General features: G+C 46.9%; 1 protein-coding gene across 1 annotated transcript in view; it reads right to left on the bottom strand.

Annotated features, from left to right (window-relative positions):
- Window positions 1-16,131, bottom strand: part of TXNDC11 (thioredoxin domain containing 11) — a 52,271-nt gene extending 36,140 nt beyond the window's left edge. The window contains exon 1 of the mRNA XM_073542867.1: window positions 15,823-16,131. Coding sequence (XP_073398968.1) covers window positions 15,823-15,947 — 125 coding nt within the window. The 5' untranslated portion in view covers window positions 15,948-16,131. The remainder of the gene's footprint in view (window positions 1-15,822) is intronic.
- Between the last annotated feature and the right edge of the window lie 11,649 nt (window positions 16,132-27,780).

Here is a 27,780-nt window from a genome sequence, read left to right on the forward strand (position 1 = left end):
CTCATAGAAAACACATGTATGCTTGACTGGACTAGGCCTGTATGTGTATCAAGGAGCGGCTAGGTGTACGGGAAGCGTTAGCAGAACTATCGGTTTAAATGGTTTGCAGCATGAATGCTGTAGGAATGAAGGATTGGGCATAGTGAAATCCAACAGGTCTGATCTTTCTTCCCCAGACATCTGTTGTCTGGGGAAGAGTCTACACACATTCAGACAGGTACGATGCAGCGGGCGGCCGTAACAGAACAGAAACATTCATGTGTTTATATTGATTTTTAATAATGTCTGAGCAGTGTCTGATGAAAAAGCAGCAGTCTGTCAGTTCAGGTCTGGTCCATTCATTTAAAACACAGGATGCTAGTTGTTTATGTTTGTTTGTTGTTAACAAGATGGAGGCCCGATGCTATTGCATTGGGAGGGCGGTAATGTCACGATGGGGGCAGGCTTGCAGTGTTGACAATCTCTCCCCAATGTGCTCACCCACCTATCCGCTCTCTTTCCCCATGTGCAGACTTCTCCCGTCTGTGCTCCCTTCTTTGACCTGTCTACCCCATGTGCTATCCCCCTTGTCTGCTGTCTTTCTCCTTTCTGTGCTGTGTTCTCCCCTCATGTGCTGTCTCTCTCCTTCCTGGGCTGTGTTCTCCCCTCATGTGATGTCCCGCTTGTCTGCTGTCTCTCTCCTTCCTGTGCTGTGTTCTCCCCTCATGTGCTGGCCCGCTTGTCTGCTGTCTCTCTCCTTCCTGTGCTGTGTTCTCCCCTCATGTGCTGTCCCGCTTGTCTGCTGTCTCTCTCCTTCCTGTGCTGTGTTCTCCCCTCATGTGCTGTCCCGCTTGTCTGCTGTCTCTCTCCTTCCTGTGCTGTGTTCTCCCCTCATGTGCTATCCCCCTTGTCTGCTGTCTTTCTCCTTTCTGTGCTGTGTTCTCCCCTCATGTGCTGTCTCTCTCCTTCCAGTGCTGTGTTCTCCCCTCATGTGCTGTCCCGCTTGTTCGCTGTCTCTCTCCTTCGTGTGCTGTGTTCTCCCCTCATGTGCTGGCCAGCTTGTCTGCCGTCTCTCTCCTTCCTGTGCTGTGTTCTCCCCTCATGTGCTGTCCCGCTTGTCTGCTGTCTCTCTCCTTCCTGTGCTGTGTTCTCCCCTCATGTGCTATCCCCCTTGTCTGCTGTCTTTCTCCTTTCTGTGCTGTGTTCTCCCCTCATGTGCTGTCTCTCTCCTTCCAGTGCTGTGTTCTCCCCTCATGTGCTGTCCCGCTTGTTCGCTGTCTCTCTCCTTCGTGTGCTGTGTTCTCCCCTCATGTGCTGGCCCGCTTGTCTGCCGTCTCTCTCCTTCCTGTGCTGTGTTCTCCCCTCATGTGCTGTCCCGCTTGTCTGCTGTCTCTCTCCTTCCTGTGCTGTGTTCTCCCCTCATGTGCTGGCCCGCTTGTTTGCTGTCTCTCTCCTTCCTGTGCTGTGTTCTCCCCTCATGTGCTGTCCCGCTTGTTCGCTGTCTCTCTCCTTCGTGTGCTGTGTTCTCCCCTCATGTGCTGTCCCGCTTGTCTGCCGTCTCTCTCCTTCCTGTGCTGTGTTCTCCCCTCATGTGCTGGCCCGCTTGTCTGCCGTCTCTCTCCTTCCTGTGCTGTGTTCTCCCCTCATGTGCTGTCCCGCTTGTCTGCTGTCTCTCTCCTTCCTGTGCTGTGTTCTCCCCTCATGTGCTGGCCCGCTTGTTTGCTGTCTCTCTCCTTCCTGTGCTGTGTTCTCCCCTCATGTGCTGTCCCGCTTGTCTGCTGTCTCTCTCCTTCCTGTGCTGTGTTCTCCCCTCATGTGCTGGCCCGCTTGTCTGCTGTCTCTTTCCTTACTGTGCTGTGTTCTCCCCTCATGTGCTGGCCCCCTTGTTTGCTGTCTCTCTCCTTCCTGTGCTGTGTTCTCCCCTCATGTGCTGGCCTGCTTGAGTCGTGAGGTAAAACATTGTTTAAAAACAGTCAGTGAATTGTGGCCTTGGTGGAGACGCACCAGACTAGGGATACGGCACGGTGCGTGCAGAAGCCCTGGGTACAATGGTCTGCCCATACATTCCATACCAGCTACTCGAGGGGGGGGGGGGGTCTCGCTGTTGGTACATAAAGACGTCAGATGGGAAGGGAGGGAGACTCGGAGGCATCCCGAGGGTCGTTTTATTTTTGTCCATGCATTGATAAACACCAGGAAATATGTGGCTTATGTATTTATAACCCCCCCCCCCGACTCGTATATCCATTCTGCAGAAGGCAATGAGTTTTGCCCTTTACTACCCAGACACAGATGTTATTTGTATGGGCGACTTTAATATGGTCATGAACAACCGCCTTGATAAATTGAGGTTGGATGATGAAGCGACTGGGGGGGTCCTCTCCAACGACTACAACTCCGTTGTCATCATTTATGGGGGGTGGTAGGTTTTGTGGAGGGTGCGTCACCCTGAGTTAAGGGAATACACTTGCCACTCATCCACTAAACGCTCTCTATCACGCATAGACTATATATTTGGTCCTGGCGGTTTGGCAATGTGGGTGACTGATATAGAGCATGGAAGTAGGGGGATCTCAGACCATAGTCCGGTTATCCTTAAACTCAAATATGGGCATGTAAACAATGGGATAGCTTGGAAGTTGAATCCTTTCTGGTTAAAACTGATGGGACCTCCTGACAGAACAATTGATCAGTTGAATTGCTTCATCGCGTCCCACCCGGAAACCCAAGATATTAACTTATTTTGGGATGCCCTTAAGGCATACCTGAGGGGCTGTTTGTCCTCCACGATCTCTTATATTAAGCGGGTAACCACAAGGGAGGATGACGAGGTGGAGCAACGACTGAAAGACACAGAGGCAACATATATATATCTAACCAAACTAGCGTGAACAGGATTGAGTGGTTGGCTGCCCAAAGGTTATATACTCAACATGTGGATACTAAATCTAAGCGCAAACTATTCTTCACACGTCGATCCTATTTCGAATTGGTGAACCAGACGGGCAAATTCTTGGCCTATCTGGTGCGCCAACATAGCACCTTTAATACGATATTGCAGATTCGCAGGGTGGACGGCACACTGGTGTCTTCGACCGAGGAGATTCTTGGCTGCTTTCAGGACTACTACAGGTCACTATATGAATCTAAAAGTGACTGACACTTTGGGGTGTTTAGACTATTTGTCAGATATATCATTCCCCACATTAGATCCTGAGCAGCGAGCCCTTATGGACGCTGTGTTCACCGCAGTGGAGATAGATAATGCTATGACAGACATGGCCTCTGGGAAGGCCCCTGGACCTGATGGGCTCCCTACTGAACTATATAGGAAGTAGCGGGATATACTGACGCCACTCTTGGTAAAGGTATTTCGGGGAATATGGAAAGGGAATTCTATGCCTGAGTCCTTTTATGGGGCTAATATCATAGTTAGAGTTGAGCGATACCGTCCGATACTTCAAAGTATCGTATCGGATGTTATCGGCCGATCTTTAAAAAAAGTATCGGTATCGCCGATTCCGATACCGGAAGTCCCATTCAAGTCTATGGGACTTCCGGTATCGGAATAAGAAAAACCCTTTCCTGCCCTTGTACAGCCTCTCTGGGGTCTGTACGGGCCTTTCGGGGGGCTGTGCCGGCCTGCCAGGGGGTCTGTGCAGGCTCCGATGGTCTGTGCCGGCCTGCCGGTGGTCTGTGCAGGCTCCGGGGGGCTGTGCCGGCCAGCCGGGGGGCTGTGCCGGCCAGCCGGGGGGCTGTGCCGGCCAGCCGGGGGGCTGTGCCGGCCAGCCGGGGGGGCTGTGCCGGCCAGCCGGGGGGGCTGTGCCGGCCAGCCGGGGGGGCTGTGCCGGCCAGCCGGGGGGCTGTGCCGGCCTGCCGGGGGGCTGTGCCGGCCTGCCGGGGGGCTGTGCCGGCCTGCCGGGGGGCTGTGCAGGCATCGTCCGATGGGACTACAAGTCCCATCGGGCGATGCCTGCTACCATGACAGTGATTGACACATTAGCCAATGATGGGACAGTAGTAGTCCCATCATCCGGCTAATGTGTTAAATGTAAAAAAAAAAAAAAAAAAAATTACATGCTACATACATACAACATGCATACTACATACATGCTACATTCATACTACATACTACATACATGCTACATTCATACTACATAAATACTACATGCAACATACATACTACATATATACTACATGCATGCTACATACATACTGCATGCTACATACATACCACATATATACTACATACATACTACATGCATGCTACATGCTACATACATAACACATATATACTACATGCATGCTACATACATACTACATGCTACATACATACCACATACATACTACATGCATGCTACATACATGCTACATACATACTGCATACATACTGCATGCTACATACATACTACATACATACTACATACATACTACATACATACTACATGCTACATACATACTACATACATACTACATACATACTGCATGCTACATACATACTACATACATACTACATGCATGCTACATACATACTACATATATACTACATACATGCTACATACATACTGCATGCTACATACATACTACATACATACTACATGCATGCTACATGCATGCTACATACATACCACATATATACTACATACATACAATACATTCATACAATACATACATAGACATACAGTACATATAACATAGAGTAACATACTTACCAATACTTGTCACATTGTTCCCCGAAGCCATTGTCTTTTCCGGGATAAATATTAACATAACAAACCACAAAAATACTCACCCACGATCCGAAGCAGTCCACGAGTGTGTCCCACGACGATCTTGGGTAGAGAACTGCAGCATCAGATGATGCTGCCGTTCTCTACGGGCTGCAGGAATCCAATGACGGAAGGTAGGTATCCTTCCGCACTGTATTCCTCCGCCACTTAAAAAAAAAAAGTCCCTAGTCTCACTTTATGCCATTGCTGTGTGGGAAATTCCCACACAGCAATGGCATAAAGTGAGACTAGGGACTTTTTTTTTTTTAAGTGGCGGAGGAATACAGTGCGGAAGGATACCTACCTTCCGTCATTGGATTCCTGCAGCCCGTAGAGAACGGCAGCATCATCTGATGCTGCAGTTCTCTACCCAAGATCGTCGTGGGACACACTCGTGGACTGCTTCGGATCGTGGGTGAGTATTTTTGTGGTTTGTTATGTTAATATTTATCCCGGAAAAGACAATGGCTTCGGGGAACAATGTGACAAGTATTGGTAAGTATGTTACTCTATGTTATATGTACTGTATGTCTATGTATGTATTGTATGAATGTATTGTATGTATGTAGCATGCATGTAGTATGTATGTAGCATGCATGTAGTATGTATGTAGCATGCATGTAGTATGTATGTAGCATGCATGTAGTATGTATGTAGCATGCATGTAGTATGTATGTAGCATGCATGTAGTATGTATGTAGCATGCATGTAGTATGTATGTAGCATGTATGTAGTATGTATGTAGCATGTATGTAGCATGTATGTAGTATGTATGTAGCATGTAGTATGTATGTAGCATGCATGTAGTATATATGTAGTATATATGTAGCATGCATGTAGTATGTATGTAGTATGTATGTAGTATGTATGTATCATGCAGTATGTATGTAGTATATATGTAGCATGCATGTAGTATGTATGTAGCATGCATGTAGTATGTATGTAGTATGTATGTAGCATGCAGTATGTATGTAGCATGTATGTAGTATGTATGTAGTATATATGTAGTATGTAGCATGCATGTAGTATGTATGTAGTATGTATGTAGCATGCAGTATGTATGTAGCATGTATGTAGTATGTATGTAGTATATATGTAGTATATATGTAGTATGTATGTAGCATGCATGTAGCATGTATGTAGCATGCATGTAGTATTTTTTTTTTTTTTTTTTTTTTTTTTTAACATTTAACACATTAGCCGGATGATGGGACTACTACTGTCCCATCATTGGCTAATGTGTCAATCACTGTCATGGTAGCAGGCATCGCCCGATGGGACTTGTAGTCCCATCGGACGATGCTTGCACAGACCCCCGGACATCAGCACAGCCCCCCGGCAGGCCGGCACAGCCCCCCGGCAGGCCGGTACAGACCCCCACAGGGTGCACAGACCACCGGCAGGCCGGCACAGCCCCCCGGCAGGCCGGTACAGACCCCGGGCAGTCCACACAGCCCCCCGGCAGGCCGGCACAGCCCCCCGGTAGGCCGGCAGAGACCCCCGGCAGGCCGGCAGAGACCCCCGGAAGGCCCGAAATGACGGCGCATCATGATGCGCACACACCGCGCATCATGATGACGTCAGGCCGTCAATCAACTGAACTTCCGATTCCGATGCCGAATTCCGATATTGAAAAAATATCGGAAGTCGGTATCGGAATTCCGATACAGCAAGTATCGGCCGATACCCGATACTTGCGGTATCGGAATGCTCAACACTAATCATAGTGCTTCGGAAGGAGGGGGAGGACCCTTTAGAATGTGGATCCTATCGTCCCATTTCATTAGTGAATGCGGACTATAAAATTCTCACCAAGATTATATTATATTGAATCTCATACATCCAGATCAAACGGGCTTTATGCCTGGTAAAAGTACTTCTATTAACATCAGAAGAGTCCAGTCAATAGTCCAATATAGCTCCCTGGTGCCAGACAACAGATGGGCATTGGCATCGTTAGATGCTGCCAAGGCTTTTTACTCTCTTGAATGGCCTTTCCTTTCCGCATGTTTACAAAGGTATGGCTTTCGCAATCAGTTTATAACATGGATCAAAATATTATACATGAAACCTAAGGCCCGTATTATAATAAATAATTCTATATCTGAGTCTTTCGCATTGCATAGGGGAACCCGTCAGGGTTGCCCTCTTTCCCCAGCTCTCTTCGCCCTTGCGATTGAGGCACTAGCAATACACATAAGGTCCTTCCCTAATATCCGAGGTATAGATATAGCAGGTCGGGTGGATACCATAGGCCTATATGCCGATGACATGGTGATATTCTTGAATGATGTGGAAGAAACTTTGCCACAAGTGATATCCCTTATAGATAGATTCAGCAAATATTCAGGTTTACATATAAATTGGGAGAAGTCTGCCCTGCTGCACCTTTCCCATGCCCCAGCTGGAGGCTCTCTCCTCGCTGTCTATTGTATCTAGTTTTAAGGCTGTGTGCCCATGTAGCGTTTCTGCAGCGCTTTTAGACAAACGATTCTGCTGCAGAAACGCTTAAGAAAAGCATCCAATTGATTTTTAATGAAAAACGCACATGTTGTGCCAATGGTGCGTTTTTATCCGCTGCGGAATCGCTTAATGATTAAAAATGCAGCATGTTCATTAATGTTGCGGAATCGCACGCGATTCTGCATACCATCAATTATATGGGCAAAAACGTTTAGGAAAACGCAAACGCTTACAAAAGCGCGTCAAAAAACGCATGCGTTTCCCTGGGAGCAGGGTGTGCGGTTCTGCTCAGGAATAATCTGCTGAAGAAACGCTACGTGGGCACATAGCCTAAATATTTGGGCATCCACATCTCTAACAATAGTACGCTTGATCTACAACTTAATGTCCACCCGTTGCTGGAACTAGTTAAAGCTAAATTTGCATCGTGGAGTAGGCTCCCGTTGTCTATAGCCGGACGCATCAACCTGATTAAAATATTACTCCCTAAATTTGGCTACTCGCTCCAGCACAGTGCGGTAGAGGGGCCCAAGTCCTTTTTTGTTAATCTTAATTCTTAGGTCACGTCCTTTATTTGGGGGAAAACTAGGCCCAAACCTAAACTGTCCACTTTACAAAGACCAAAGAAGGGAGGTGGGGCGGTGCTGCCAGATTTCTTCCTATACTACTTAGCTGGGCAGGGTAAAGCTTTAAGTAAATGGATGCCGGGTAATTGCCTCCCTAATTCTGAAAGTCACCTGCTTCACGCTGCACTAGCAGACTGCCCATTAGGTTTCCTTGAGTTCGAGAAAACTAATGTTCCACGTCTGCTGCCCCTGCTCCGGCTGGCACGATTAATATGGAGACAAATCAAGAATGTGATAGGGTTTAACCGCTTCCCGACCGCCCACTGTAGATAAACGTTGGCGCTTGCTGGGCTTTGTGCAGCGCCGACGTTTATCTACTGTCGGCGGTTTTGTGTCCCCCGGGACCCCCACATACCTTATAACGCGGGGATCCCGGTGCACAATGCATGCTGGGACCCCCGACGTCATCGAGACCTGATTGGTTCAGGTCCTGATGATGTCAGCGTCACAGCAGCCAATGAGAGCGCTCGCTGGGAAAGTTGCTTGTTTCCCGGCGATCTCACTCATTGTAACGCGACTTATCCTCTGATCTCACACTGACAGATAAGAGGTGAAGCAGCGTTACTGTGTGACAAGATCGCTGCCTGGCACAGCTGTGCCAGGCAGCGATCTTGTCACACAGTAACGCTGCTTCTCCTCTGATCATCTGTCAGTGTGAGATCAGAGGAGAAGTCACGTTACCATGCGCCAGGCAGCGGTCTTGTCACATAGTAACGCTGCTTCACCTCTGATCATCTGTCAATGTGAGATCAGAGGAGAAGTGGCGTTACTATGAGTCAGATCGCAGGGCAGCGATCTTGTCACAAAGAAAAAAAAAGTAAAGAAAAAAGCATGTACACAGGTTAGGGCTAGGATTAAGGTTATGGGTGTGTTGGTGTTAGGTTTGTGGGTAGGGTTATGGTTAGGGCTGAGATTAGGGTTAGGGGTGTGTTGGGGTTAGGTTTGGAATTAGAATTGGGGGTTTCCACTGTTTAGGTACATCAGGGGCTCTGTAAATGCAATATGACGCCCGCAGACCATTCCATCAAAGTCTGCATTTCAGAACGTCACTACTTCCCTTCCGAGCCCCACCGTGTGCCCAAACAGTAGTTTTCTCCCACATATGGGGTACCAGCGTACTCAGGACAAATTGGACAACAACTCTTAGGGTCCAATTTCTCCTGTTACCCTTGTGAAAATAAAAATTGGGGGCTAAAAGATCATTTTTGTGGAAAAAAAATGATTTTTTTATTTTCACGCCTCTACGTTATAAACGTTACTGAAACACTTGGGGGTTCAAAGTGCTCACCACACATCTAGATAAGTTCCTTGGGGGGGTCTAGTTTCCAAAATGAGGTCACATGTGGGGGGTTTCCACTGTTTAGATACATCAGGGGCTCTGCAAACGCGACATGACACCCGCAGACCATTCCATCAAAGTCTGCATTCCAGAACATCACTACTTCCCTTCCGAGCCCCGACATGTGCCCATACAGTAGTTTTCTCCCACATATGGGGTATCAGCGCACTCAGGACAAATTGGACAACTTTTGGGGTCCAATTTCTCCTGTTACCCTTGTGAAAATAAGAAATTGGGGGCTAAAAGATCATTTTATGGAAAAAAAATGATTTTTTTATTTTCATGGCTCTACGTTATAAACTTCTGTGAAGCACTTGGGGGTTCAAAGTGTTCACGACACATCTAGATAAGTTCTTTAAGGGGTCTAGTTTCCAAAATGGGGTCACTTGTGGGGGGTTGCCACTGTTTAGGTACATCAGGGGCTCTCCAAATGCGACATGGCGTCCGATCTCAATTCCAGCCAATTCTGCATTGAAAAAGTCAAACGGCACTCCTTCCGTGTGCTCAAACAGTGGTTTAGCCCCACATACGGGGCATCAGCATATTCGGGAGAAATTGCACAAAAAATTTTGTGGTTCATTTTCTGTTTTTACACTTGTGAAAATAAAAAAAAAATGGTTTTGAAGTAAAATGTTTGTGAAAAAAAGTTAAATGTTTATTTTTTTCCTTCCATATTCCATTCATTCATGTGAAGCACCTGAAGGGTTAATAAACTTCTTGAATGTGGTTTTGAGTACATTGAGAGGTGCAGTTTTTAGAATGGTGTCACTTTTGGGTATTTTCTGTCATATTGACCCCCCCAAACTCACTTCAAATGTGAGGTAGTCCCTAAAAAAAAAATGGTGTTGCAAATTTTGTTGTAAAAATGAGAAATCGCTGGTCAACTTTTAACCCTTATAACTTCCTAAAAAAAAAAAAATTATGTTTCCAAAATTGTGCAGATGTAAAGTAGACATGTGGGAAATGTTATTTATTAACTATTTTGTGCGATATCACTCTCGGATTTAAGGGCATAAAAATTAAAAATTTGAAAATTGCAAAATTTTCTAAATTTTCGCCAAATTTCAATTTTTTTAACAAATAAGCGCAAGTCATATCTTAGAAATTTTACCACCATCATGAAGTACAATATGTCATGAGAAAACAATGTCAGAATCAGCAGGATCCTTTGAAGCGTTCTAGAGTTATGACCTCATAAAGTGACACTGGTCAGAATTGAAAAAATTGGCCCGGTCACGAAGGCAAAAACAGGCTCGGGTGCGAAGGGGTTAAAGATGTTATAGCTGAAATGCCCCTGTGGAGTAATAACTATTTTCCGGAGCTACTGAATCACCCATCCGCTGTTTTTTGGACCCAGTGTGGCGTCTCTTCAGTGGGAGACTTGTATGACCAGGGGACCTTAAAGTCTTTTGAACAGTTACAAGCCGCGCATGATATTCCAAGATCTCAATTTTTTCGCTATTTGCAGCCGAGATCGGCTCTTCAGTCGCATATGAGGGATGGAGGTGTGGACCGTTCTATTTCGTCTTTACCTCTGATAGGAATTCTTAACTCGCAGGGTCCCCCGGGTCTCATATCCTCCTTGTACACATACATGCTGTCAGTAGGGGCAGAATCGGCCATAACCTCTATAAGGATGAAGTGGGAACGACTCATCCCTAACACGCAAGAAGAGGAGTGGGAGGAGATCCTGGAGTCTCCGACCGGAGTGTCATCATCTATCAATAACAGAATGATACAAATGTATATAATAAATCAATCATATTTGACTCCGTTGCGACTTTTTAGGATGGGTCGGCTTCAATCATCAGAATGTATGCGATGTCACTCGCCAGATGCTGATTTTATCCATATGGTGTGGCAATGTCCCATTATCCTACATTACTGGAAAGAGATGACCACACTACTGACATCCCTGGTGCAGGCCCCTGTCCCTCTGGAGCCATTGGTGTGCTTGTTTGGGGTATGGGAGGAGGAGATTTGGGATCGCTATACTGGGGTCTTCCTGCGTGAGACGCTGTTTATGGCGCGGAAGGTGCTGGCGCTGCGGTGGATGGGGGCTCATGTCCTTCCCTTAGATTTTGGATCAAGTTGGTAAATTCGGTTGTTCCATACGAGCGCACTTTATACCAAAACAGGGGATGCCCGGGTAAATTTGAAAAGATGTGGGGGAGGTGGAATTCCTCTCACCTCACTTTGCAAGGCTGAGACATCACATGTGACACAATACGATATAGGAAACCAGGCTGCGGAAATAGTGGGTATTAGCTGACGTAGTGGTAGTTATAGTTTAGGAGTTTTAGTTAGTTCCTACTGTTGCATGATATGACAAGGTTTGTGAAATTGGATTGATATACATGTGGGAAAATGCATAAATAATTATCCTTTACATATGCTTGGAAGGAAATGTACATATTACCTTGTTTATCTATAAGAGTGTGCAATTTCTTTGTATTATATTTTACTATGGACGGAGACGTGTGCTTTGTAGAATGCCTGTTATCATAAGCCATTGTGTATGTTGTACATTCTTTGTACCCTGATGTTTAATAAACGAATTTAAAAAAAAAAAACAAAAAAAACAGTCAGTGAAATATTTTACCTCACAAAATGAATCCTCTGTGATCTCCTGCTGTAATGTCAGTATTGTCTTTTGCTTCCTCCCCTGCCCAGGAGATGTGGTATGCTCGGTACACGGTCAGACACAGACAATTTTTAAAATGAACTTCCGTTCGTGGGAAAACCCCTTTAATGTGACCGGCGTCCTCTGCCTATAGACACGTCGCGCATCTGCCGCCGAGATCAGTCGAATGATTCACTGCGCCTGTGCGGAATTCGTGCAAGCGCAGTAAATCAGACCGCCGCCATCTTTGTGCAGACAGAAAGCGGCGATCACATTAAGACTGCGCATGCGCTCCTCCTGTACAAAGATGGTGGCAGTCAGTGAATCATTCGGCTGATCCGGGCAGTGGCTTGTTTGTGACAGTGTTCCGCTGTTTTTAACCTTGCAAGAGGCTGTGCATGGCGTATACAGTGCGCGTGTGTGGGGTGCTTAAGGCGTATACAGTGCGTGTGTGTGGGGTGCTTACGGCATATACAGTGCGTGTGAGTGGGGTGCGTACGGCGTATACAGTGCGTGTGAGTGGGGTGCGTACGGCGTATACAGTGCGTGTGAGTGGGGTGCGTACGGTGTATACAGTGCGTGTGTGTGGGGTGCGTACAGCGTATACAGTGTGTGGTGCATTCGGCGTATACAGTGTGTGTGGGGTGCGTTAGGTGTATACAGTGTGTGTACGGCGGCGTATACAGTGTGTGTGGTGCATTCGGCGTATACAGTGTGTGTGTGTACGGCGGCGTATAGTGTGTGTGGTGCGTACAGCGGCGTATACAGTGTGTGTGGGGTGCGTTAGGTGTATACAGTGTGTGTGTACGGCGGCGTATACAGTGTGTGGGGTGCGTTAGGTGTATACAGTGTGTGTGTACGGCGGCGTATACAGTGTGTGTGGGGTGCGTTAGGTGTATACAGTGTGTGTGTACGGCGGCGTATACAGTGTGTGTGGGGTGCGTTAGGTGTATACAGTGTGTGTGTGTACGGCGGCGTATACAGTGTGTGTGGGGTGCGTTAGGTGTATACAGTGTGTGTGTGTACGGCGGTGTATACTGTGTGTGGTGCGTACAGCGTATACAGTGTGTGTGGTGCATTCGGCGTATACAGTGTATGGGGTGCGTTAGGTGTATACAGTGTGTGTACGGCGGCGTATACAGTGTGTGGTGCATTCGGCGTATACAGTGTGTGTGGTGCATTCGGCGCATAGTGTGGTGCATTCGGCGCATACAGTGTGTGTGCATTGCGTACGGCGTATACAGTGTGTGTGTGTGCGTGGTGCGTGCATGTTGAGTTCAGCATATACTGTGCGTGTGTTACTTAATAAAGTAACTTTGCAGAAAATAGCAAAAAGTAAGCTAACCGGGTTATGCATTCTAGGGTTAATGAATCGGGAGCGGCGCACATCTCCTTGTACATCGCCACTAATCTTACTCCAGTCCCTGACTGGAGTGAGACTCCGCCCTTCACCGTGCTGTGATTTTAATTCCATCCAATCACGTTTGGTTCCGACCTTCCTATAAATACAGGCTTTACCAAGTTATTAGCCAGAGGCGAGTGTTCCCATTAGGCAGTCAGGTCAGGGACCCGTTCAATGAGATCACCGTGACGTTGGTGAACGGGCTCACATTTTTTGGCCAAATTCTGTGCTAAGCATCTCACGTGTTTTTCCTAAATTTCAAAAGCCATTCCGCTATTCACACTTCTCGTATTTCACATTGACAGGCCTTAATGCAATTGTGTGCAACCCTTTCCTCATTTTGATAGGTAAGCTGGTTTTTGGTATGCACCTGTTCAGACTAGTTCTAGATGAGCCGTCAGTTTTCTGTAATTTGGAGTGGGACTTCAGGTATAGAAAAGCCACAGCTTGTCATGGATTAGATGAGCTGTGGGTTCATGCATCCACCACACCCCCCCACCCCCACTCTATTTTGGCTGAGCTGGTAAAAAAAAAAAAAAAAAAAAAAACTGGTGCGAGAACGCCAAAAGTTGCGACATTTACACTTAGGCTATGTGCACACGTGCAGAAGTGCTGCAGAAATTTCCCACAACCCCCGCCGCGGGTATTTTCCCCGCAAAAAACAAGTGTTTTGCAAGTGTTTTCCGCTTGGGCATTCCAAGCATCACTTAGAAATGTGATAGGATGTTAAAAATAATAAAAAAAAAAAAATAAAAAGCCTCTTCCGGTCCCAGTAATGCTTAGCGTGAAGGACCTGAGATGACATCACTCTCGCGAGAGCGCACCATCATCAGCAGTCATTTGCGCAAAGCATTACTGGGACCAGAAGATGCCGGGCGCGGGGTGAGAGGCGGGAAGGACTCCGGGGCCGCCAGAGGGTGATCACCGTATATCTCTATTTTTTTACAGGATTATGGTACCCATGGCCCGGAGGACAGTCTCCTCTCCTCCGGACCGTGGGCAGTGGGCACGACCCGCACATGATCCTTTTACTTTGTGTACGGTGGGCACAGCCACATGCAGAAAGTAAGTGGATCAATGCAATCCTATGTGTGCGGAATCGCTGCGATTCCGCAAAAAGAATGAGCATGCTGCGGAATTTTCCGCTATGTGATTCTGCCGCGGGAAAATCCGCAGCGTTAGCACAGCATGTGCGGAATCCCATAGGATTGCATGGGATGCATTTTTTTTTTTTCGCGGCGCTTCCGCAGCAGAAAAGCGCTGTGAAAACGCAGAAAAATGCAATGTGTGCACACAACATTAAACAATGTACTCGGATGTATTCCCTTTATTTTTTTGAGCAGTATATACTGTATATATAATAAAAATTTATAGAGGAAAAACTAGAACTGAAAGATCGACATCCGTCCTGTGTGAGATACTCCTGTTTTTTTTTGGCATACAAATACTGATCAGAAATCCTGAAGTCAGAAGGAGGGGTCATAGCGAGGGTCACACCGCCTGATGAACAGCTAATCCTGGGAACCTGATCAGCCCCTGGCCACACCTTACCTTCATGTCTCCAAATGCTACTGACCTGCAGATATGGGGTTAAAGTGCAGGTAAATAGCGGCACAATGGCCTGGAGTGATCAGCGCAGTACACGGTGACTGGTGGTTGTGAGCTCACCCCGACACGGTGACTGGCAGGCACGCCGTCAGTGTCAGGGGGTGCTCAGAGCCAGCAGTCACTCCATGCCCCCATGAATGAAAGCCAGCGGCGCCTGGGAGGAGCAGGAGTCTCTGTCTCCCGGGCAGCATTGGAGCGCTAGTTCCCTGCAGATTAGCCCGATATACACGTTAGAAGGGTTTGGAGACCGGACAGGTTCTCTCTAAGATCTTCCAAAGGAGCAGATGATCGATGGGTTTTTATTCTTCTATCTTGATCTGTAAATCCACAGAATACAGGACAGGGCGTTCAATATACGGCGCCCCTGCACAATATACGGCGCCCCTGCACAATATACGGCGCCCCTGCACAATATACGGCGCCCCTGCACAATATACGGCGTCCCGTGTACAATATACGGCGTCCCGTGTACAATATACGGCGTCCCGTGTACAATATACGGCGTCCCGTGTACAATATACGGCGTCCCGTGTACAATATACGGCGTCCCGTGTACAATATACGGCGTCCCGTGTACAATATACGGCGTCCCGTGTACAATATACGGCATCCCGTGTACAATATACGGCATCCCGTGTACAATATACGGCATCCCGTGTACAATATACGGCATCCCGTGTACAATATACGGCATCCCGTGTACAATATACGGCGTCCGTGTAGTGTGCGGGTATGAGGACATATGGAGCGTGCTCAGGTGCATGGAGTTTGTATGTTCTCCCCGTGTTTGTGTGGGTTTCCTCCGGGCACTCCGGTTTCCTCCCACATTCCAAAGACATACTGATAGGGAATCTAGATTGTGAGCCCCAATGGGGACAGTGATGATAATGAGTGTAATAAACCCTGGTATGATATAGGGGCGGTGTATGATATCAGCAGTATGTATGGGCGGTATATGGGCACACACAGTATATATATATATATATGTCTCTCACACACGGGCGGGTAGTTACCTGCAGGTGAACCTGAGCGCCACGACCAGGGCGCAGCTCAGCGCGATGGCCCCACACAGCAGGTCCGGCCTCCGGCCCATCAGACACAGCAGCCGCTGAACGTGCAGCCTGGCCGGCCTCTGCATTCCGCTTATAGAGGGGATGGGCGGCCCGAGCCCGCTGGGGGCAGGACGGAGCTTCTCCTCATCACACCCCGGGGCCGCCAGCAGCGCGAACGGAGCGCCGCCACGTCTGTCACACTGGACTTCCGCGGCTCAGCCGAGCCATGGGCGGGGAGCGTACGGGGAAGCGGAGGCCCCGTCACACCGCTCTCGTCCCCGCCTCCAGACGCACACCAGCAGCAGCACACGGTCACCCGGCAACGCGCCCCTCAGCTGCACACGTGACTCCAGCGTGTGACCTGTCACCCTCCCTGCTGTGCCCTGTCACCCCTTCCACCTGTGATCTGTCACCCCTTCCACCTGTGATCTGTCACCCCTTCCACCTGTGATCTGTCACCTCTTCCACCTGTGATCTGTCACCCCTTCCACCTGTGATCTGTCACCTCTTCCACCTGTGATCTGTCACCTCTTCCACCTGTGATCTGTCACCTCTTCCACCTGTGATCTGTCACCCCTTCCACCTGTGATCTGTCACCTCTTCCACCTGTGATCTGTCACCCCTTCCACCTGTGATCTGTCACCTCTTCCACCTGTGATCTGTCACCTCTTCCACCTGTGATCTGTCACCTCTTCCACCTGTGATCTGTCACCCCTTCCACCTGTGATCTGTCACCTCTTCCACCTGTGATCTGTCACCTCTTCCACCTGTGACCTGTCACCTCTTCCACCTGTGATCTGTCACCTCTTCCACCTGTGATCTGTCACCTCTTCCACCTGTGATCTGTCACCCCTTCCACCTGTGATCTGTCACCTCTTCCACCTGTGACCTGTCACCTCTTCCACCTGTGATCTGTCACCCCTTCCACCTGTGATCTGTCACCTCTTCCACCTGTGACCTGTCACCTCTTCCACCTGTGATCTGTCACCCCTTCCACCTGTGATCTGTCACCCCTTCCACCTGTGATCTGTCACCTCTTCCACCTGTGATCTGTCACCTCTTCCACCTGTGACCTGTCACCCCTTCCACCTGTGATCTGTCACCTCTTCCACCTGTGATCTGTCACCTCTTCCACCTGTGATCTGTCACCCCTTCCACCTGTGATCTGTTACCCCTTCCACCTGTGATCTGTCACCTCTTCCACCTGTGATCTGTCACCTCTTCCACCTGTGACCTGTCACCCCTTCCACCTGTGATCTGTCACCCCTTCCACCTGTGATCTGTCACCTCTTCCACCTGTGATCTGTCACCCCTTCCACCTGTGATCTGTTACCCCTTCCACCTGTGATCTGTCACCTCTTCCACCTGTGATCTGTCACCTCTTCCACCTGTGCCCTGTCACCTCTTCCACCTGTGATCTGTCACCTCTTCCACCTGTGATCTGTCACCCCTTCCACCTGTGATCTGTCACCTCTTCCACCTGTGATCTGTCACCTCTTCCACCTGTGATCTGTCACCTCTTCCACCTGTGATCTGTCACCCCTTCCACCTGTGATCTGTCACCTCTTCCACCTGTGATCTGTCACCCCTTCCACCTGTGATCTGTCACCTCTTCCACCTGTGATCTGTCACCTCTTCCACCTGTGATCTGTCACCTCTTCCACCTGTGATCTGTCACCCCTTCCACCTGTGATCTGTCACCTCTTCCACCTGTGATCTGTCACCTCTTCCACCTGTGACCTGTCACCTCTTCCACCTGTGATCTGTCACCTCTTCCACCTGTGATCTGTCACCTCTTCCACCTGTGATCTGTCACCCCTTCCACCTGTGATCTGTCACCTCTTCCACCTGTGACCTGTCACCTCTTCCACCTGTGATCTGTCACCCCTTCCACCTGTGATCTGTCACCTCTTCCACCTGTGACCTGTCACCTCTTCCACCTGTGATCTGTCACCCCTTCCACCTGTGATCTGTCACCCCTTCCACCTGTGATCTGTCACCTCTTCCACCTGTGATCTGTCACCTCTTCCACCTGTGACCTGTCACCCCTTCCACCTGTGATCTGTCACCTCTTCCACCTGTGATCTGTCACCTCTTCCACCTGTGATCTGTCACCCCTTCCACCTGTGATCTGTTACCCCTTCCACCTGTGATCTGTCACCTCTTCCACCTGTGATCTGTCACCTCTTCCACCTGTGACCTGTCACCCCTTCCACCTGTGATCTGTCACCCCTTCCACCTGTGATCTGTCACCTCTTCCACCTGTGATCTGTCACCCCTTCCACCTGTGATCTGTTACCCCTTCCACCTGTGATCTGTCACCTCTTCCACCTGTGATCTGTCACCTCTTCCACCTGTGCCCTGTCACCTCTTCCACCTGTGATCTGTTACCCCTTCCACCTGTGATCTGTCACCTCTTCCACCTGTGATCTGTCACCTCTTCCACCTGTGATCCGTCACCTCTTCCACCTGTGATCTGTCACCCCTTCCAACTGTGATCTGTCACCCCTTCCACCTGTGATCTGTCACCCCTTCCACCTGTGATCTGTCACCCCTTCCACCTGTGATCTGTCACCTCTTCCACCTGTGATCTGTCACCCCTTCCACCTGTGATCTGTCACCTCTTCCACCTGTGATCTGTCACCTCTTCCACCTGTGATCTGTCACCTCTTCCACCTGTGATCTGTCACCCCTTCCACCTGTGATCTGTCACCCCTTCCACCTGTGATCTGTCACCTCTTCCACCTGTGATCTGTCACCTCTTCCACCTGTGATCTGTCACCTCTTCCATCTGTGATCTGTCACCTCTTCCACCTGTGATCTGTCACCCCTTCCACCTGTGATCTGTCACCTCTTCCACCTGTGATCTGTTACCCCTTCCACCTGTGCCCTGTCACCCCTTCCACCTGTGATCTGTCACCTCTTCCACCTGTGATCTGTCACCTCTTCCACCTGTGATCTGTCACCTCTTCCACCTGTGATCTGTTACCCCTTCCATGATCTGTCACCTCTTCCACCTGTGCCCTGTCACCCCTTCCACCTGTGCCCTGTCACCCCTTCCACCTGTGCCCTGTCACCCCTTCCATCTGTGCCCTGTCACCTCTTCCTCCTGTGCCCTGTCACCCCTTCCACCTGTGATCTGTTACCCCTTCCATGATCTGTCACCTCTTCCACCTGTGATCTGTCACCTCTTCCATGATCTGTCACCTCTTCCACCTGTGATCTGTCACCTCTTCCATGATCTGTCACCTCTTCCACCTGTGATCCGTCACCCCTTCCACCTGTGCCCTGTCACCCCTTCCATGATCTGTCACCTCTTCTTGCTGTGATCTGTCACCTCTTCCACCTGTGCCCTGTTACCCCTTCCATGATCTGTCACCTCTTCCACCTGTGATCTGTCACCTCTTCCACCTGTGCCCTGTTACCCCTTCCATGATCTGTCACCTCTTCCACCTGTGATCTGTCACCCCTCCCATCTGTGATCTGTCACCCCTTCCACCTGTGATCTGTCACCTCTTCCACCTGTGATCTGTCACCCCTTCCATGATCTGTCACCTCTTCCACCTGTGATCTGTCACCCCTCCCATCTGTGATCTGTCACCCCTTCCACCTGTGATCTGTCACCTCTTCCATCTGTGATCTGTCACCCCTTCCATGATCTGTCACCTCTTCCACCTGTGCCCTGTCACCCCTTCCACCTGTGATCTGTCACCTCTTCCATGATCTGTCACCTCTTCCACCTGTGATCTGTCACCCCTTCCACCTGTGCCCTGTCACCCCTTCCATGATCTGTCACCTCTTCCTGCTGTGAAGGATGCACCCAAACCTCTTCTGGTGCCTTTTGTCCGCTCATACAGAAATAATGCCCTTTGTGAAGCACCATTTTTCTACTGGCAGTGGTGTAGCGTGGTCTGCCACTCTCCTGGCCCCCATGGTTTTCCACACCGTATTGCACCCCAAAATGTTCCCCCAACACAGTGTGAACCCCTTCGCACACAATGCTCCCACAGTGTGACACCCTTCTTAGGAGTAGCAGGATGGAGGTAAGAAGGGCCTTGAGTAGTTTGCCATGATAACCCCTGTTAGCAGCAGATTAATCAGCGTAACATCCAGAGTCAGCAACACAGAATGTAGATTTATTCATATCCAGGCTGAACAGCTTACAGCATGAAATGTGATCAGTCTGGTATCTGCTGTGGCTGGCAGCATGGGAGCATTACAACAACAAGAAGGGAAGAGAAGGAGGGGGCATCCTGTCTGTTCTTTTTTGTCACTGAACTTTGTTAACAATCTCACAATATGCACAATATATAAAACAGTACAGTAGTAGTTGTTGCAATACATACAGATCAATATGCATTATTCCAACACCCCACTCAACAACTACTTATCCTCTTAGTCCCAGTGTGGTTCTCAATTCTTGGAACCTGGCTCGTGGCAATGGCTTTGTCATATTGTCAGCTGCCATCTTATCAGTTTCACAATAGACGAACTGAATTATGCCACGATCTATCAAATCATGTAAATGATGATGTCTGACGTCAATGTGCTTGGTTCTAGCACTGATCTTTTCACTGCATGCAAGTTTAATGCATCCTTGGTTGTCCTCATACATCACCGTCGGCTGAGTTGATGGTGTGCCAAGATCATCCATCAATTGTCTTAGCCAAATGACCTCCTGGCATGCATAGGCTGCGGACACATACTCCGCTTCTGTAGATGACAAGGCAACAGACACTTGTTTCCTACTAGACCAGGAGATTAAACTTTCTCCAACTTTAAACAAGTATCCGCTTGTGGATTTACGATCATACGAATCACCAGCCCAATCTGCATCTACATAGCCAGTGAGTTCTAGATCTCCCGTTGCAGACAGCTTTAAATTTACATCTTGCGTTTCTTTTAACCCCATCCTAACATCAGACGTACTATCCCGTCCATGGGACCCGGGCCCCTATGCCCATGGACGGGATAGTACGTCTATCGCGATCAGCGGCGCCCACGTGGTGAGCGCCGCTGATCGCGGCCGGGTGTCAGCTGATTATCACAGCTGACACCCGGCACAATGTCGACACGTTAACCCCTTGCACACCGCGATCAAACATGATCGCGGTGTACCGGGGTTAAAGGGAAGCATCGGCAGGGAGGGGGCTCCCTCCGTGCTTCCCTGAGCCCCCCACAGCAGCGCAATGTGCAGCGTTGCTGCGGGGGGCTCCTTTCCTGCAGGCCCCCGAATCCAAGATGGCGACGGGGGCCTTCGGGGGCCTGCAGAAAGCTGGCTTCCTCAGTGCCTGCAAAGCGCAGGCATGAGGAAGTCTGCAGTAGTGCCTGTGACAGATCGCTGATCTGCCACAGTGATCTGTGATGTGACAGATCAGCGATCTGTCACAGGACAGTGATGTCTCACCTGGGACAATGTAATAAAGTGTAAAAAAAAAAAAAGTGTAAAAATAAATTTAAAAAATCGCCAAATTAGAAAAAAAAAAATATTCCCCCAAATAAATCATTTTTTTGGAAATAAAAAAAAACAAAACAATAAAAGTACACATATTAGGTATCGCCGCGTCCGTAACGACCCGCCCTATAAAACTGTCCCATTAGTTAACCCCTTTAGCGAACCCCATAAAAAATAAAAATAAAAAACAAAGCAAAAAATAATGATTTATTCTCATACCGCCAAACAAAAAGTGTAATAACGCGCGATAAAAAAGACGCATATAAATATCCATGGTATCGCTGAAAACGTCATCTTGTCCCGCAAAAAACGAGCTGCCATACAGCATCATCAGCGAAAAAATAAAAAAGTTATAGCTCGCAGAATAAAGTGATGCAAAAATAATTATTTTTTTATATAAAATTGTTTTCATTGCATAAAACCGACAAAACATAAAAAAACGACCTAAATGAGGTATCGCTGTAACCGTACTGACCCGAAGAATAAAACCGCTTTATCAATTTTACCGCACGCGGAACGGTGTAAACGCACCCCCCCAAAAGAAATTCATGAAACGCTGGTTTTTGTTCATTCTGCGTCCCAAAAATCGGAATAAAAAGCGATCAAAAAATGTCATGCGCCCAAAAATGGTACCAATAAAAACGTCAACTCGTCCCGCAAAAAATAAGACCTCACATGACTCGGTGGGTCAAAATGCGGAAAAATTATAGCTCTCAATATGTGGTGATGCAAAAACTATTTTTACAATAAAAAGCGTTTTTTAGCGTGCGACAGCCGCCAAACATAAAAACCGCCATAAATAGTAAATCAAACCCCCCGTTATCACCCCCTTAGTTAGGGAAAAATAATAAAATAAAAAAAATGTATTTATTTCCATTTTCCGGTTAGGGTTAGGGCTAGGGTTAGGGTAGGGTTAGGGCTAAAGTTAGGGCTGAGATTAGGGTTAGGGGTGTGTTGGGGTTCGGGTTGGAGTTAGAATTGGGGGTTTCCACTGTTTGGGCACATCAGGGGCTCTCCAAATGCAACATGGCGTCTGATCTCAATTCCAGCCAATTCTGAGTTGAAAAAGTCAAATGGTGCTCCTTCCCTTCCAAGCTCTGCCATGCGCCCAAACAGTGTTTTACCCACACATGTAGGGTATCAGCCTACTCAGGTCAAATTGCAAAACAATTTTTGGGGTCCAATTTCTCCTGTTACCCTTAGGAAAATAAAAAATTGGGGGCAAAAATATCATTTTTGTGGAAAAAAATGATTTTTTTATTTTCACGTCCGAGCGTTATAAACTTATGTGAAGCACTTGGGGGTTCAAAGTGCTCACCACACATCTAAATAAGTTCCGTGGGGGGTCTAGTGTCCAAAATGGGGTCACTTGTGGGGAGTTTCAATAGTTTAGGTACATCAGGGGCTCTCCAAACGCACATGACACCCACAGACCATTCCATCAAAGTCTGCATTCCAAAACGTCACTGCTTCCCTTCCGAGCCCCGACGTGTGTCCATACAGTAGTTTTCTCCCACATATGGAGTGTCAGCGTACTCAGGACAAATTGGACAACAACTTTTGGGGTTCAATTTCTCTTGTTACCCTTGGGAAAATAAAAAAATTGGGGACTAATTGATCATGTTTGTGGAAAAAATACGATTTTTTTATTTTCATGCCCTGGCATTATAAACTTCTGTGAAGCCTTTGGGGGTTCAAAGTGCTCACCTCACATCTAGATAAGTTCCTTAGGGGGTCTAATTTTCAAAATGGGGTCATTTGTGGGGGGTTTCCACTGTTTAGGTACATTAGGGGCTCTCCAAAGGCAACATGACACCCGCAGACCATTCCATCAAAGTCTGCATTCCAAAACGTCACTACTTCCCTTTCGAGCCCCGACGTGTGCCCATACAGTAGTTTTCTCCCACATATGGGGTATCAGCATACTCAGGACAAATTGGACAACAACTTTTGGGGTCCAATTTCTCCTGGTACCCTTGGGAAAATAAAAAAATGGTGCCTAAAAGATCATGTTTGTGGAAAAAATACAAATTTTTTATTTTCACGCCCGGGCGTTATAAACTTCTGTGAAGCCTTTGGGGGTTCAAAGTGCTCACCTCACATCTAGATAAGTTCCTTAGGGGGTCTAGTTTTCAAAATGGGGTCATTTGTGGGGGTTTCCACTGTTTAGGTACATTAGGGGCTCTCCAAAGGCAACATGACACCCGCAGACCATTCCATCAAAGTCTGCATTCCAAAACGTCACTACTTCCCTTTCGAGCCCCGACGTGTGCCCATACAGTAGTTTTCTCCCACATATGGGGTATCAGCATACTCAGGACAAATTGGACAACAACTTTTGGGGTCCAATTTCTCCTGGTACCCTTGGGAAAATAAAAAAATGGTGACTAAAAGATCATGTTTGTGGAAAAAATACAAATTTTTTATTTTCACGCCCGGGCGTTATAAACTTCTGTGAAGCCTTTGGGGGTTCAAAGTGCTCACCTCACATCTAGATAAGTTCCTTAAGGGGTCTAGTTTTCAAAATGGGGTCATTTGTGGGGGTTTCCACTGTTTAGGTACATTAGGGGCTCTCCAAAGGCAACATGACACCCGCAGACCATTCCATCAAAGTCTGCATTCCAAAACGTCATTACTTCCCTTTCGAGCCCCGACGTGTGCCCATACAGTAGTTTTCTCCCACATATGGGGTATCAGCATACTCAGGACAAATTGGATAACAACTTTTGGGGTCCAATTTCTCCTGGTACCCTTGGGAAAATAAAAAAATGGTGACTAAAAGATCATGTTTGTGGAAAAAATGCGAATTTTTTATTTTCACGCCCGGGCGTTATAAACTTCTGTGAAGCAGTGGGGGGTTCAAAGTGCTCACCACACATCTAGATAAGTTCCTTGGGGGGTCTAGTTTACAAAATGGTGTCATTTGTGGGGGGTTTCCACTGTTTAGGTACATCAGGGGTTTTCCAATCGCGACATGGAGTCCGATCTCAATTCCAGCCAAAAACGTCAAATGGCGCTGCTTCCTTTCTGAGCTCTGCCATGCGCCCAAATAGTGGTTTACCCCCACATGTGGGGTATCAGCATACTCAAGACAAATTGCACAATAACTTTTAGGGTCCTGTTACCCTTGGAAAAATAAGAATTGAGGGTGAAAAGATCATTTTTGTGGAAAAAATATGATTTTTTAATTGTACCGCTGTACGTTATAAACTTCTGTAAAGCCCTTGTGGGTTCAAAGTTCTCACCACATATCTAGATAAGTTCCTTGGGGGGTCTAGTTTCCAAAATGGGGTCACTTGTAGGGGGTTTCCACTGTTTAGGTACATCAGGGACACTCCAAACGTGACATGGCGTCCGATCTGAATTCCAGCCAATTTTGCATTGAAAAAGTCAAACGGCGCTCCTTCCATTCTGAGCTCTGCCATGCGCCGAAACAGTCGTTTCCCCCTACATATCAGGTATCAGCGTACTCAGGACAAATTGCACAATAACTTTTGCAGTCCAATTTCTCCTGTTACCCTTGGTAAAATAAAAAAAATTGAACCTGAAGTATTTTTTTTGTGAAAAAAGTTAGATGTTCATTTTTTTAAATATTCAAAAAAATTCCTGTGACACACCTAAAGGGTTAATAAACTTCTTGAATGTGGTTTTGAGCACCTTAAGGGGTGCAGTTTTTAGAATGGTGTCACTTTTGGGTATTTTCTATCATATTAGACCCCTCAAAGTGGCTTCAAATGTGATGTGGTCCTAAAAATAAAATGGTGTTGTAAAAATGAGAAATCGCTGATCAACTTTTAACCCTTATAACTTCCTAACAAAAAAAAATTTTGGTTCCAAAATTGTGCTGATGTAAAGTAAACATGTGGGAAATGTTAGTTATCAAGTTTTTTGTGTGCAGTATCTCTGTGATTTAAGGGCATAAAAATTCAAAGTTGGAAAATTGCGAAATTTTCAAAATTTTCACCAAATTTCCGTTTTTCTCACAAATAAACGCAAGTTATTTGAATGAAATTTTACCACTAACATGAAGTACAATATGTCACGAGAAAACAATGTCAGAATCACCGGGATCCATGGAAGCGTTCCAGAGTTATGACCTCATAAAGGGACAGTGGTCAGAATTGTAAAAATTGTCCCGGTCATGAACGTGCAAACCACCCTTGGGGGTGAAGGGCTTAAATATCGGAGAAGTCTCTTAACAGCATTCCTTTGGCGTGGTTTTTCCACATATCTGCAAAGGATTCCAACTGTTGTTGTGATATCCAGTCGAGTCATAGTTGATATGTATAGAAGTGTCCCCACTGCCTGACGATATTTCTCATTGTTTGGCAACAGGTCATCTTCTCCTTCCAGCTTCAGGTAGGATGGTTCCATTGGGGTTGATATACCTTTGGCTTCTGACATTCCAAACTGATTCAGAATCAAATTAATTTTTGCACTTTGGTTTAGAAGAAAACTTCCATCTTCCTCTCTCTGGATTTGGATTCCTAGATAATATGTCACATTTCCAAGGTCTTTCGTTTCAAAATGCTGGTTCAGAATTTCAGCCATTTTTCCAATTTCTGCGTCTTCCTGATGAACTACAATCACATCGTCCACATATAAGAGAATATATATCCACTTTCCATCTGTATATTTTGCGTATAAGCATGGATCCGCTTGACCTCTTTTAAAACCTTCTTCCAACAAGACCTTATTCATCTTGGTATTCCATGCTCTTGCTGATTGCTTACGACCATAAAGGGATTTTTGTAGTTTGCAAACAAGATTCTCTTCACCCCCTTTTACATAACCTTCAGGTTGAGTCATGTATAAGTCCTCCTCAATGTCACCATTTAAAAAGGCAGTTTTTATATCCAAATGTCTGACATTCATCTTTTGTACAGCAGCTACAGCTAACAAAGCTCTGAACGTGGTCTGTTTAGCGACTGGAGCAAACGTAGCATAGTAATCTTCGCCATACTTTTGAGAATATCCTTTTGCCACCAACCTTGCTTTAAATCTGTGGACTTTACGCGTACCTTCAGAGTCATATTTGGTTTTGAAGACCCACTTGCACTTGATTGCCTTGTTGCCCTGTGGCAGCTTGGTGAGTTTTGACAATCAATATAACCATCTCCTATAAGATGTGAAGTCATGTACTGACCATTAGCCATAATCACTTTCTCTGACTTACTTTGGATAAGCTTAGAAAAGAAGTCCCTGTTATTAGTCATGTGACTAGTTGCTCCAGAGTCTATACACCATGCATGCTTTGATGTATTTACACTGACAGTAAATGCAGTTTCAGTATTCACAGAATCTTTTTCTGCAGACACAGCACTTTTAACCCTTTGAAGACTGCTTTGCTTTTTCAGCTGATTCATTCTAGCTTTCCAGACTCCGCGGTCGGCTTTCAAATGTCCTGATTTCTTGCAAACAAAACATGCACGTGTTTCTTTTAGGTGCTTTCTGTTATCATTTAGATTTTGTGTCTGTAAAGCAGATTCTGCATCGCATGTCCTGCTGTTTACACCTTCCGCTTTCCGCTTATATTCATCTATGAGCTTCCCTCTGACATACTCCAATGTAAGCTCATCATCTGGGCACGCATCTAGTGCGGTTACAAGCGTGTCATAGTTTTCTGGAAGACCACTAAGCAGTAATGCGGCTACATGAAAGTCCTTCAAATCTTCCCCAATGCTTCTCGGGCGTTCTACAATCTCTAGAATGCTTGTTATATAGTCCTGCATATCCTGGCCATTCTGTAGTTTAGACTGGTACAATTTTCTCATGAGATAAAGTTTATTGCTTAAATTTATCCTCTCATGCACCTTTTGCAGCTGCTCCCACATTTCTCTTGCAGCTTCACTTTTACACATATGCACAATCTGATCATCATCTATACTGAGTGATATGGTACTTTGTGCTTTCTGATCCATCTCTATCCACTCCTGTGATACTGGGTCAGGTTTAGGCTCCTGTGTGTATTTCCACGTACCTTCTCTTATCAGCAGCATTTTCATTTTGAATTTCCAGGATTGATAATTCTGGTTAGTGAGACTTGGTACTGTAAACTTCGTGGAGTTGCTGCTGCTGGTGGCCATCTTTGCTGTCTTCCTTTCTTTTCTTTTCTCTGTGCTCTGGGGATCTGGGACTCTAGGACTCTGGGCCCATAACCTGTTAGCAGCGGATTAATCAGCGTAACATCCAGAGTCAGCAACACAGAATGTAGATTTATTCATATCCAGGTTTAACAGCTTACAGCATGAAATGTGATCAGTCTGGTATTTGCTGTGGCTTGCAGCATGGGAGCATTACAACAACAATAAAGGAAGAGGAGGGGGCATCCTGTCTGTTTTTTTTTTTTTGTCACTGAACTTTGTTAATCTCACAATATGCACAATATATCAAACACTACAGTAGTAGTTGTTGCAATACATACAGATCAATATGCACTATTCCAACAACCCCTCAGTTGGACA

The sequence above is a fragment of the Dendrobates tinctorius genome, unplaced genomic scaffold, assembly GCF_039654945.1.
Source record: "Dendrobates tinctorius isolate UK_male_01 unplaced genomic scaffold, ASM3965494v1 ptg000129l, whole genome shotgun sequence".
Taxonomy (NCBI): domain Eukaryota; kingdom Metazoa; phylum Chordata; class Amphibia; order Anura; family Dendrobatidae; genus Dendrobates; species Dendrobates tinctorius.